Source organism: Puntigrus tetrazona, chromosome 4 (genome assembly GCF_018831695.1).
Source record: "Puntigrus tetrazona isolate hp1 chromosome 4, ASM1883169v1, whole genome shotgun sequence".
NCBI lineage: Eukaryota > Metazoa > Chordata > Actinopteri > Cypriniformes > Cyprinidae > Puntigrus > Puntigrus tetrazona.
This window is the reverse complement of record NC_056702.1, coordinates 10,194,710-10,208,784: the sequence shown is the minus strand read 5'-3', so window position 1 is coordinate 10,208,784 and position 14,075 is coordinate 10,194,710. Positions and strand designations below refer to the sequence as shown.

The 14,075-nt window shown below is 39.3% G+C and overlaps 1 protein-coding gene across 2 annotated transcripts in view; it reads left to right on the top strand.

Moving 5' to 3' along the window:
* The window catches only part of cacna2d1a (calcium channel, voltage-dependent, alpha 2/delta subunit 1a), a 62,354-nt gene extending 55,562 nt beyond the window's left edge, over positions 1-6,792 (top strand). For both annotated transcript variants that reach the window (XM_043238014.1, XM_043238013.1), the window contains 7 exons: positions 831-983; positions 1,669-1,721; positions 1,924-1,979; positions 2,300-2,426; positions 2,628-2,740; positions 3,248-3,330; positions 5,016-6,792. In XM_043238014.1, coding sequence (XP_043093949.1) covers positions 831-983; positions 1,669-1,721; positions 1,924-1,979; positions 2,300-2,426; positions 2,628-2,740; positions 3,248-3,330; positions 5,016-5,132 — 702 coding nt within the window. In that variant the 3' untranslated portion in view covers positions 5,133-6,792. The remainder of the gene's footprint in view (positions 1-830; positions 984-1,668; positions 1,722-1,923; positions 1,980-2,299; positions 2,427-2,627; positions 2,741-3,247; positions 3,331-5,015) is intronic.
* Positions 6,793-14,075: the final 7,283 nt, after the last annotated feature.

The window sequence follows — 14,075 nt, the reverse complement described above, 5'->3', positions numbered from 1 at the left end:
CTAATGCAATCTTTAGCATTTATTTCTGCACATTTTGCTAATACTTTAATTTAGGGACCAACTCTTGCTTTTAACTATTTGCATGATTATTATTAACACATTGGCTGTTTTATTAGTACTTATAAAGCAAATATTGATCATGAACACATTCTACATTCCTAATCGTATCCAATACCTAAACTTAACAACTATCTTATTAGCTGTTAATAAGCAGCACATTGTGAGTTTTTGGGGGCAAAAGTCAAGGTTAATAGAGCAAGAATTTAGGCTTTAAAATAAAGTGTGACTGCATTTTTCTTTATCAAAAATCAATGTGGAAAGTATGAATATTTTATTTAGTTTTATTGTATTTAATTTTAATAGCGGTCAACTCATTCCTCAGAAGCAGATGTGTGTATTCAGAGCGTGATTCTTTATACTGTTTGCAGCTCATCTCGGGACATCTGCAGACCAAATGGCAAATAAACAAACATTTCATCGCGAGTTTAAATGATGCTAATTGAAAACAAAAATAGCTTTTGTATACTTTACATTTTCAGCGGTGAAACTTCACAGCATGCTTTTTAAAATGCGGGTTCTTGAAAGCTATTATTTTGTTGCATTTGTTATCCCCAGAGGTAAGCTACAGTAAATCTGATCAAATCCTTTGGATGTTCCTTTACAAATGCCTGTGGGTGAAATCCAATATTTTTTAGTAGAAAAACTAAACTTTACATAATGGGGAAAAATATTTCCCCACACAGGTTTATTTGCTGAAATTTTGTACTTATATCCCTTTATAATAACACCAGAAGTCAATGTGTGTGTTTGTGAATGGTCTATGTTTTCAGATCGGACACTTTTTCGGTATGATCGACCCCAGCCTAATGAGAAATCTGATTAACGAATCCCTATTCTCCGTCAACATAACCTACGACTACCAGGCCCTCTGTGAACCCACCAGAGAAACTAAAGCCGCCGCTGGCCTCAGATCAGTCTATGTGGTGAGTTTCACTTACTATGGATTCATTTCAGTTTCTTAAGGCAAAAAAAGTCCGTTTATAACACATTCACTCTTGATAAAATCATATCTAGTATTGGTTTGCGTGTTTATCTGAAGTGTTTTGTCACCTGTAAATAAAAATTTGCTTACAAAGTAGCACATTCTCCTCAGACTGTTAAGCTTACTCATGCGATTAGTGAATATCACACTCTGATCTGTGTGACTTGAACGATTACGGCCTTGTCTTACATGCATCTAAATCTCTCACAACGCGCACGAGTCAACCGTGAATCATCACAAAGAGACACTTCCTCTCTCATGCTAATCAGAGCAGCATGTGCGGCAGCTAATGGTCCCCCGAGCCCATTCGTTTAGCCTTGTTTGTGGATTTATGCTTGCATCTGCTGGGCTTTTTGTCTAATATCTCCCGTGTTGTTTGGCTCCGGGTCCTTTCTGTCTGGCAGGGTCATAATAGGTTCCCCCTGCCAATAAAAATCTGGATGTTTTGGTGCTTCTCAGCTTCGGATAAGATAGAGAAGAATGTCTGAGAGAATATGAGTTTAAGGTGCCAACATCCTAAAATTTTTGATTTTAATGGAGGTGATGCATCTCAAGGACATTTTAGACGGGCTCGGTGCTTACAGAAATGCTGTATAGGTTTAAAACATGTCGTTTGTCCCTTTTAGCCCACCATTGCTGACATCCTGAACATTGGTTGGTGGGCTTCTGCAGCAGCCTGGTGAGCGATCTAGCTTTCTCAGTTTACACAAAAACTGAAACGTTCCAATCATTTCTACTGTGGTAAACAAGAGGAGATCATTTTAAAAAGTGCTACATTAAATAAGACTCCAGTGTTGTTTTGGAACCCAATGACTTTGATTACAGCATATGGACAAAATCGTTGTTCTTAGTTAAATCGGTATTTCTTTTGATTGCTCCAGGTCAATATTGCAGCAGTTGTTTGTCAGCATCACATTTCCTAACTTCCTCGAGGCAGGTAAGGTCTAGGCATTAATAATTCATTGCTGTGAAACAACGATTAAGCTACTGCAATTTGGCAGACGCCTGTTTTTCTTGAAGTCTGGTGTACTGCCAAAACTAAAGCGCTAATGACTGCTTATGTTGAGTTCGTGTACAGTATGTACATAGTGTGACCATTACAGAATGTCAAAGACAATTAACGTGATGGGGGCACGGTGCAAATTTTGACTGTTCGTTGACAGTTCAGTGGGTGTTATTTAGGCACGAATTCAAACGGTGATTCAAATAAGCATTGTAGCTCGTGGCAATCGAATAGCAATTGTGTTTTGTTCACAGCGGACCTAGACGGTGATTCGTCTGAAGCACCAGCTAAAGAGAGTTGCATTAAAGAGCAGAAACAATATTTCTTTGAAAGCGATGAGACGACATTTAAGGGGACTATTGATTGCCAGAACTGCTCCAGGTGAGACTGTTAATCATGAAACTAAAATGAATGTTTATGTATATTACTTGTTTAAATTGCATATATTATTACGTAACTTATGTTGTATCTTATTTAGTCAGCACGTCGCGTAACAATAAGTAAATGAAATTGAACATTTTATGTCATTATATGGCCTTTTAATCAGTAGATTGTGTATATTTTTGTGTTTTTTGTTTTCAGGCAGTTCATAGCCGAAAAGCTTCCGAAGACAAATCTGGTGCTTATCGTTGCTGACACAAAAGAACCGTGCTGCCAGGCTGATGAAAAATATTTCTCCCAGGAAGAAAAGCCTTGTATCCTTCATTCACGTACAAACAAACCTGCTGTTTGGTATTGAGACAAACACTGATGATTACTCATCAGGTCAGTGTCGGTATTAGGAAAGAAATTCAGAAATAACTAGAAGCAGCTTTTCCAGTAAATGCGTTGCGTCTTACGGCTTCACGCAAAAAAACATTCTTTTAGTCAGTTCCTTTAAACAGGTGATGTCAGTAAACTGGAAAAATGGTTGACCGGTCATTACCCAAATGATCAGCATCAGCATTCGATATCAGCATTTTCCTTGGAAATACGTGACTTGTAGAGGTTAAATGGTTTGTAGAAAACTATGCAATTCTGGTATTTTGATACTTTGTTAAATAAAACAGCAAAACGTCCTCGGAGCTCCAGGCAAAAACAGGTTTTGCAGCTAGACCACCAGCACTAGATCTGCATAAACCAGGATGGACTAGCTCTTTACATCGTACATTTTCGCATAGCATCAGATAGTGCTGAAGTGAATCCTGAACTTGTTCTCACAGCTCCAGGTCCAGATCCCTGTGAGATAGCCCAGAACCCACGCTATCGGAAAGGTCCGACACAGTGCTTTGACAACAACGTAAGCGTAAGTCACCCAAACCTCTCCAAACGGGCAAAAGCCTACGACAGATTGAGACCAAACCAGCGATCGGCATGACTTAATGCGCATCAAGCTCTATTCCTGCTGCTCTCATTTCAGTCATTACCTGAGATCTACCACACTGAGACTCTGAGTCATGATAAACGGAAAGAAACGCTGATATTTGTCTCGTTGTGATAGATCTTGGTTTGGGAGAGCTTTGCTTTGTTTGACATGTTCTAATCGCGCACAAACATACATTTCATGGCCTAAAGAACGTGGACACCTCTTTAAATGAACTGCTTTGGGTTTTTTAGGTATACCCGAAATGTGCATAAAATCAAGCGTATAGTTATGCGGTCCAGTTTTTCGAATTAGAGTAAAGAGTTTAACTGGCCTGCATCAAGCCAAGACATGAAGCTCTACTTCCTGTTACTCGGTTTGAATTGAAACATTCACATGTACTTATGAGTGGGGTGTCCACATACTTTTAACCAAGTGGTGTATCTTTATCTAAACACATCTACTTCCTGCTCTGGATTCTCTCTTTTTACTTACAGTATTAACGCTTTTCGGCTCGAGCATCTGTCAGTGTGCTGCTTAAAATTCTGACTGTCAAACGTTTTTTCTGCATGACTCTTCCTATTTCTTCCTCTCTTTCTCTGCTGTGTATTTGGCTGTATAATGTATGTTAGGATGAGGCCATGTGTAGGAGAAATGCAGGCTCTCCACTGCTTTCCTCTCTGCTCATGTTACTGCTGCCAGTGTTCATGTGCTGTCTCGGGTCAGTCCATCTCTCTATCTGCCTCTAACTCTCTCTAGTTTTATTCATTTCTTTATTTAGTATTCATTTACTTACTTATTTATATTGGTCTATCTAGTCCGGCAAATTAGAAATCCGCTTTTGTTTTGTTTGTATGTCATCTTTATCAAAGTTTGCTTAAACAACTTTCTATGGAAATTTCTTTCATTACCAGGAATACCTTTATTTTTTTTCTAATTAATTCGGATTAATATCTCTTTCTCTCATTTCTTTAATTTTGCATGAGTCCACAGCTCGTTACAGCTTGTTAAACTGCTGATGTAACTTCCACGCTTGACTAATTCGCCAGCTGTAATGAATAAATTATTAACAGCATAAGCATGTTTATTCGTATTATTTAAAAAATAATAACGTTTTTAGACTGATTTTAGTGGGATGTTGTACTTGTGATACCGTTTTGGGGTATTTCTTTGCCAAAAAAAGAGCAGAATTTCTTCAAAAATAGTAATCCGTTCTAACAATGCTACCTTTGCTATCAGTTTTCATTGATTTAACACATCCTTGCTGAATAGACGTATTAATTTCTTTCGAAACATGAATGGTAGTGTATATTGCTATATTGTGTGTATTTAAAACAATAGTTTAGGAAAAACATAAATAAAAACTAAATATTTTATTTAATATCCTATTTTTTATATTGTGTAAATGATGCGTACAGTAATTATAGAAATGGATATAAATAATGCAACAAAAAAATAATAGTAATAATCGTAACCAATACATATTTTTATGCATTTTAATATTTTGCAATAAACTATATTGTCTATTATCAGTGGTGAAAATCATTGAAGTTTTCTTCTCATCCTTACGGTAATTCCCACACTGTGCGATCTTAGCGGACTCATTGGCTTTCTCTTGCTGGCGATAGGAGCAGAACGAGGATTGCGGTGGTGCGTCGGGTCTGAGTCCATCTGTGGTGTCCGTGGTCATCCTCCAGCTGCCGCTCCTCTGGCTTCTGATCGGACGAGGACACGGACTCTCGTGACCTCAGCGCAGAGACGCCACACCCCTCTACGATGCCAAAACTTGCCACATTTGACCGTTCGTCCGGACTCCCACGCCACAGCCCAGCACACGGAGGGAGAGGCTCTGACCCAGGAAGTACAAAACTCAAGCCGCGATCACTCACAGCCTTTCGGGTCAAAGTAGGTCGGAGATGATAAATGAGCAACGACCTTTGACATTTGACCCGTGAGGTCAGACTCTCTCCGCATGAGCGACGGGGGTGGGCAGTCTTACCTGGGTGGGCAGACCTTGACACTTCATCGTCACTTCGTCCTGTCTTTAAAACGAAAAGAAAAAAATGATCCAATCACAACACTGCCAACCAAAGTTTCGCCCTTTACCGGTGTGATGCCTTTTTTTGAACCTATTTGTCCTTCAGCATATTTTCACGGCCAATTCCTCTGTGTTACAAACTGTTTATATGTGACTTTTATGATTTGCCCTGCTGAGGTCTTTAATGGACCCCTCTGGGTTGGGTCAAAATCCAGCCTTGTTTGTGGTCTGCAGCCCATTACTGGAAAAAAAAGGACAAATGAGCTTGTGACCCGATGCAAAAGTCTCTTGTTTTTCCCAGTGGTCTCCACCTCTGTGCCTCGGGAATATCGGTTTCAATTCCGACCGCCGTTAGGAGCGAACAATCCCTCCCTCCGTTTGTCCACGGGTTCCTGTATTCGCTATTTTTTAATCGGCCCATAGTGCATTTCAAATGCGCACCGCTGCCAAACGTTACCCTGTGTGTGGTCTTGCTGTACTTTGCACTTGATGCCAAGCAGGTCGTGTGGCCAAACAGCCCTTTGCTTCTTATTTAGGGTCTTTTAAATGACAGCCCGACTCGCACCGACCTAAAAGTTCGCTAAGTTATGCGTCCTGGCTGTGAGTATGCCGAGAAAACCCCGCTGTTGCATGTGCGTGCGTTTTTCTTTTTTCCTTTTTTTGGTGCATTAGCCGTTTCTTCTAAATTGTTTTTAAAATTCAACCCATTGAAAATGAGCGAAGAGTTTTCCACTGTACGTTTAATGTCGAGTTTTATGATATATTTAATGTACGTGTGTGCATATGCGGATACTAAAGGGTGAAAGGCGTTTATGACACAGTTGCTCTTTCCCACACTTTAATATCATCTGGAGAACTCGAAAAGGTGGAAAGAAAATTATCTCATGTTTACAGATATTTTGGGGAGAGTTTTTCTATACGAAATGCTGCCCCTGGTTGTGCTGTCTGAGTCTCTGTTGTGTCGTTTTTCACTTTAATGTCAGAGGCAGAGCTCTGTCAGCCTTTCTTTCCTGTCAACGTGCCTTGATGTGAATGGATTCGTATAAAAATAAGCAAAGGAATATCACAATGTGCAATCTGACCCAGAGAAACGCATAATTTCGGCATTCTGATCTGATAAGAAAATTAAACTTCCGTCCCTTTAAGAGATCCTGACTGGATCTTTGTGCCTCATTGAAATCTGGGCCAAAATCCAAAATGTATGGAATAATTAAGATTTTAAAAAGAGATTTAAATAATTTAAATAATTACAGAAGCTCTGGACTGCTCAGAAAATGAACATTTAAAAAATATTTTTCACAGTTTTATTTGTTAAATATTAATAGTGACATTGACAGTATATTTGAACAATTTATGTATTGTTTATCAATTATTATTATTATTATTATTATTATTATTTGTTTTAAATTAAATAATAATAATAATGTTTGTTGTATTTTATAATTGTAAATGTATTTGAATTCAAATTAAATTAAGTCGAAAATTATGGAGAAAATATATATGTATATTTAATTAATTTTATTGTTTTTTTAGAAAAAGGAGATAGCAAAAATGCAAGGGGGAAAGTCTGCATTGCATATCTATATATTTGCCCAGTTTTTTGTTCCAAACAGACAAATCTAGTGGTTCAGAGCTTCTGTAAATAATAAACGTAGGGGGTGACTCTAATTACAAATGATTACTTGAATGTTATGTCTGTAAAAGAGCAAAGCATTTTTGTTTCTATTTAAGCATTCACTTCAAAGTTCGGAAGTTTTGTTTTGAAGAGAAGGAGGGATGCCTAATGCTTAACCAACACCCAATACACTCAGTACTGCATTGATTACGACTTAATGATGATTCATTAATAGCAAACAGATGATATCTGCGAGTGAGTAACGGCTGCCGAACCTCATTTGCATTGTTTTCTGATTAGTGTATACATGCACAAGAGTCTCTGTCAAAAGACGTGAAGACGCGCAACATCGAATCTGGAACGGAAAGTGAATTTTAGTGAGCAACAGCCCTGCGACTCCACGCACCATTTCCCCTGTGCACGGGAAACCGTTTTGGTAATGCACCTGAAAACAACACAATTGGGCTTCGTGAACCTGGCTTGCGTTGAGAACCCATTCTTTTCGAAATCTTTCCCGTGACTCATCACGCAAGCGTCCTAGAAGCGGCGCGCATCGAGTCAGCGTATGATAAAAGAAATGTAGCTAATTGGCTGTCAAAATGAGAAATGATTGAAAACATCTCCAGTTCCAGACCGTTAACTCGGCGAATTACCGCGAATTCCCAGCAAAACTGATGTCGTCTTGTTTATCTACACTGAGTACGGAGTATGTTTTTTTTTCACTTCCTCTATCTGTGTTTTAAAATGCCGTGGAACTGTTTTTCCGGCCTATTTGTAACGCGCAAAATTGGCCTGTGAGTGTATTCAAACCTTTAACGTGATCTTACCTCTTCCTTATGCCCTATTTATTCGCCATGTGTTGCACTGGAAGTGAAACTAAGCTGTGTGTGTGTGTGCGTGCATGTGCACGTCTGCTTCCGTGTGTGTGACGCTACAATATTTCCCTTTTGTAGATGCCGGAGCGTGTATAGTAACGCATTACGGGGTCTGTTCAGAAAAGCGTACTAGCATACTACTGCTATATTCGCAGAATGAAACATTTTTCCTCGTATGTGCAGCAGTCTACAGCTTTTTTTTTGAAACTGACTGCAAAAATGTACATATTTGTACAAATCTGATGATGATGTGACAATGTAGCATTCTACCGTTTGGAACGTTTAGCGTGGGAATAATGTCCACGGTTTAAAACAGACAAGACAGAGCACACCGGGCAGCATTCAGCAGATTAGTGTAGTATGCTAATATTCCATTCTGGACGCAGCCTAAAGGTCTCTGCGCACTAGTCCGTCTGAAATCTGTGCGTGTTAAAAAAAAATATATAAAAATACGACCACATGTTGTGCCGATCACGTCTACAAACTGCCTCCGAAATGTTTTTTGTCTGTCATACCAAAAAAAAAATAAAAAATCGCAAACCGTAGCTTTTCTGTGTGTGACGATGTCGAATACGGAAAAACTCATTTCTAGTCAGACCTTAAAGGTGAAATCACATTTAGCAAGATTTTGTGGGATACATCCGCTGCGATTTGGCGACCGTTTTTCCCGCTGGCTTTGAAAGTGAGCCGCGCTTCATGCGTCAGTTGCGCTATCGCCATTTTTTTGTTCCTCGAAATCTCGCTGAAATTTTGTCAATGTGACCTCACCTTAACATTCACTGCCTTTTTCTCGGGGCGACAGCTGCTGAACCGAGACGTATCCCGATCCTGACGGTCCAAGCTAACCCTAACCTTAAATGTCAAAACTGATTTGGGACCACTATTTGAAAGAATTAAGGGTCTCCAGCTTCTGACAGAAATTGTTTACAGGATACCTTAATAGAGGTGAAAGTGTTTTCTAGAATATCAAAAAGACAGATGTTTAGGGGAAATACGAGATCAATTCATATTATTCCTTGGAAAATACTGAATTAGATTTAGCAACTTTAGTCCTTCAGACAAACCGGGATGAAGAAAGGCTTCGGTCTACGGGCTGAGCTCAGATGCTGTCACCTCGGGAACAGAAAACAGAAAAAAGCTGTCTGTCTGGTCTGCGTGGGTTTTGATCTCTGGAGCTGTCCGATAGCGTGAAGTGTGTTTTTAGCGGTCAGTCGGATCCTGCTGCCTCCGCTTGCCTCCTGGCTGACCGTCAGTCTGCCTCAGTCAGGGTTTAGGAGGACTTCATCCGTGGGCTTATTTTCAGTCCCCCTTCATTTTACTGTCATTCAGTGGTTCGCATCTGGATTTGCTTCGGGAACCAGATTTTAAGTGGCGACTCAAACAATACCAGCATTTAATGCGGTCTGGGTTGTATTTTTAATTTTTTTTAACTGTTCATGGTTTCCGAGCAATTTCAAATAACCGCGTTGTCATCGGCCTAATTTGGTTAAATAGCTTCTATTAAAATGACAAATTAAATTGCGAAGATATTTGACGGCAACTGCAAAAGATAAAGGAAGCGTTTGCTTCTTTCTTTAAAAAGATTATTTAAAAAGATACAACTTAAATGTACAGTCTCTTAATGTGTCATACTGTATTTTTGTATTTTATTTTTTTTAACTTGGGGGCAATTTTATGTTCTTCTATGGTTTCCACCACTGAATTAAAAGCAAAAAGGTAATTGGTAACTAAAACAAAAATGTAACGCTTTTTATCTCACGATGTCATCTCGCAATTCTGGGTAATAAAGTCAGAACTGCGAGATATGAATATTTTTTTCTCAGAATTGTGAGTTTATATCATGCACTTCTGAGGAAAAAAAAGCTCATAATTTGCAATTTGGACTTTATAAATTTGACTGTCTGCATTTATCAGTTTTTTCTTCAGAACAGCCCTGTGGCCCAGCAGCTGAGAACCACTGATTTATACTCATAACTTGTGAATCTTGATTTGCCTCATTCGGTCAGTCTGTATATTTGTTTAAAAAAAAAAAAAAAAAAAAATTATGAAAAAACCCCTGGAACTGTCTAAAATTCATGTTCAGGTGTATTCAGAATAAAACCTTTATCGTCAGTACGAGTGTTGCGGTGTCCTTTGCCTTGACTCTTTTGACCGTGACAGATTTCTGTTTTTCTTCTTTTCCAAAATCGCTTCTACTTGTATTTGTCCCGGTGCCAAAACATTTTTTCCCCGTGTATGTCAGAGGGAAGCCGGAGTCTGCAGTTTCTCTGCTCTCATGTGACATTCTTCTGTCATCGGCGAGGACTCGGCCCGAGCCAACCACAACACGACCGGGCGAATCGCTGAAAGCCGTCGATATTTTCACACAATGTTATCTGACTGCCATCGCTTTTCTATCGCTCCGTCGCCATATGCGCTCGTTCACCTCTGATTTGACATTGAAGGCCTCGGTAGCGTTTCACCTTGAGTTTGAATGCGAAACCAGCAGCGTGCGGATATATATATATATATACGTGGTCCTTCCTGCGTTTACTGGCGATATTAACTGGATATACTACGAGACCGTTAAAGCTCGCGTAGGGTACTTCGGTGCTCCGGGACGTTTCAAATAAGTTCAATTACAGTCCCCACAGTGTTTTTGTTTAATGAACGGCTCGTTTCTATTTGCGAAACAGCTGGGGGAAGCCTTAAAAGGACACGTACGATATAAAATTACATATTTTACAGACTGGAGGGAGGAAATAAGCTGTAATATTAACGGCTGAGGCATTATTAAAGCTGTCAGTCTCCGAATGCTGCCTGCTTAAAGGGAGAAATGTAAAATATTTTGTGGACTGTAAAGCGGTATCATAAATATTTGATTGCGCATCGGAACTGGTGTGAAAAGGGCAGTGGGTACCGCGAGCAGGTGTGGGACGGACGAGAGCAAGTCTTCAGCGCAACATTTTGCCACTCATAAGTTACTTGCAACGCAAACAACTCATGCGATTCTTGACGGTAATGCATATCGTCTCATTAGATGCCACAGAGTCACTATTCGAAGGTTAATTATTCATTTTTTAAGTTGTTAGTTTTTTCTTAATCAGTAGCTAATTGGCAGTAATTGTTTTAATTCACCGAGAGTGAGAAAAGCAGTTCAATGCAATGTTATTACGATAATAGCCCATGCTTTTCTATTGGGATTTTTCAGAAATGCTCTTATTTTATAAAAAAAACATTTACGATCTCTGTTTTATTTCACGTTTAATTCAATTTATAAGCCAAGTGTTTATACATGAATTCAATTAAATATTAATTTGCCAGTGCAATGCAGTGTGTATTTCCATTGGCGCAAAGATACTCTTGAGATTTTTAATTGTCAATTTAATTAAACCCATATTTATTTACTTCATTTATTTTTATGAATTGTTCGATTTTATTATACATTTAATTTAACAGAACGATGAATTCAATTTATAAACTAAACGATTTATCGAAATTCGAAATTCTTAATTTGTTGCCTAGCAGTAACAAAATCATCAATGGAAACACCAAACGTTTTCATATTCGATCGGCATCCAGTCGTAACAGTTTGATCATGACGCAAGAAGAGTGAACGCGAGTAAACAGCCTTTTACTGTTCCCACATTTATGTATTTATTTTATGTCAGGGCCTGTTTGTTATAAGCCGCTTCGAATAGTTGAGTTAGTCATTCACTTTTTTTGTTCTCCAGAATCCTTCTGCGTTCTTCAAGGCCTTATTTCACAACGGGCTCGTGGTGGCTCTCGAATGGAACGCGTCCTTATGTTTTTCCTCCCCTGTCACCACATCGGCCCTGAACTCATAAACAAAAGTGGACAGTGCACAGTAAAAACTAAACATGCTCACTGTGCGCATATTTCAACCGGACATAATTCACAAGTGCCATCCACAGCCATGTTCCATCTCCTTCCAGGGATTTTGACATCAACGTGGTTTAGTAGTTTGCATTAAAACAGCGCGTTTCCTCTCGAAACATTCTACATGTTTCGCATTCGATGGGCGTTTTTAATAAGACTGCATTACAGAGTCCAAAACATCTTAGCGGTCGCAGCCAAATCAGACAGACTTAGCATGCGAGAACACCATGTCTGACTGTGGCGATGTTCTCCAGCAGAGATATTAGCCTAAAGTGTCTTCTTTCTCAAGGTTGATGATGGACCGTTGGTATTTGTGGGGACTAAACGAGTAGCAAAGGACCAAACCTCAAGATTCAGATGGGATTGTCTCATTTTTGCGAGCGGTATTTGTAGGTTTGCGGTTGAATTTTGGTGGGGTTAAATCTTGATTGCTAAACAATTATGTTTGAACAAACTCTTCTCTTCGTATGTTGATCGCTTCTGGTTATTAGATGGGAGGCCACTTTATTTCCATTATAAAGGCTCACTGATGCTTTGTGGAATGAAAGTGGTCGCTATTTTTCCAGAACGCCTCCAGACAGATTCCGGATATCCAAGAAAGCAGCTGTCTGATTCACAGCACGTTTTAAGAAGCTTCAGCACTGCTTATCGCATGAATTAGAGTCTAGCGTTATTTTAATCTGCTAAATGTAACAAAATGTAAAGTTTGGTTTGTGTGTCATTTTGTCATACAATTTATTGGAACTCTAAAACCATTGTAAAATATATAGTTCACCCAAAAGTGAAAATTACTCCTCCTCGTGTTGTTCCAAACCTATAAGACCTTTGTTCATCTTCAGGAAGCAAATAAGGATATTTTTGAAGAAATCTGAGAGCGTTTTCTGACCTTCCGTAGACAGCAATGCAACTGCCCTAAAAGATAGTTAGTTAGGATATTGTTAAAATAGTCCATTTGACATCAGTGCTTCAACCTTAATTTTACAAAGCTACGAAAATAATTTCTTCTTCATGACACGGAAGAAAATAAATGAGTTATTTTTGTTCATTTTTGTTTGCAAGAGGGTGAGCGTCGAAGACTGGCAGGGAAAAAAAGAAAACATTGAATCTTTCTTTCCTTGAGTTTTCACTTTTAGGTGAACTATCTCTTTAAGTATATATATATTATTTCAGTATATATGCTTTCCTTGTGGACATTTTCAGAGCGTCTTCGTGAAATATATGTTGGATGCCAAATAGATGCCTTTGTGAACATTTATCGTTTGAAAGCAAGCTTTCGTGAGAATCAGCCATGAGTTGGCTTGTACGCGCAGCGGAGGATGCAGAGGAACTTCCAGGTGCTGTAAACAATTTCTCTCTTCTGTAGTCATTTCTGGAGGAAAACCACTACAATCGGGAATGTTTAGATGCCAAGTCTTTCTTCTGGGTGGGTCATTGAAAATAAAAGGATTGCTTTTTAGATACTCTTCTTATCCATGCCCACTCCCCCCCCTACGCGCGCATGAGTGGTCCGTACCAGCAGCTGTAAACTCCGCGGACCCCCTGAACTGTGTGACTGTGACTCACCTGCGACTCATTTGAGACACGCGCTCTGAAAGCGGGAGTCTGGTAGCGCTCTTGCTTTTCATGTCCTTTCATGTCCAGCTGTCTGTTGTGAAAGTGATTTGGCCGCCGCACGCAGCACAGCCAAACACAATAACTTCTCACAGATGTGTGTAATGTCCGGCTGAACCCCACCACAAAGCCAAAGGGAGGGAAAGAGAGGGGAAGCGAAGTTTTCAGCCATCACTGAAACTACAGATGCTGCAATGCTGCATGAAGGCTGTCTCAAAACGTAGCGCTTTGGCTCGATAATTGCTAATGGCTAATTAGTAAGCGCCTTAATCTTAACCTCACCGATGAATTAGCCTCCAGCTGAGCAAAAATTGTTACCATAAGATTGGTGGTGCCAGGTTAGGCAAGCTAACAATTTGTTAAGCACATTATTGGCTGAAATAATAGATGCCTGTTTCTTGAGCTCTGTCCGTCACCTTGCTAATGCTAATACATGCGAACACCATGGTAATAAAGAATTATGTATTGCACTTTACTCTGCACCTACACCTTTACAAATATCTAGAATAACACTTGTTACCTCAATCAATTCTTCATTTGTTGCTTTTTAATAGTTAAGTTTAGGTATTGGGTAATATTTGGGATGTACAATAAGGTCGTGTTGAATAAGGCTTTAATATGGACTTAATTAGCACTAATAAACGGCTAACATTTTAGTAATATGCATGCT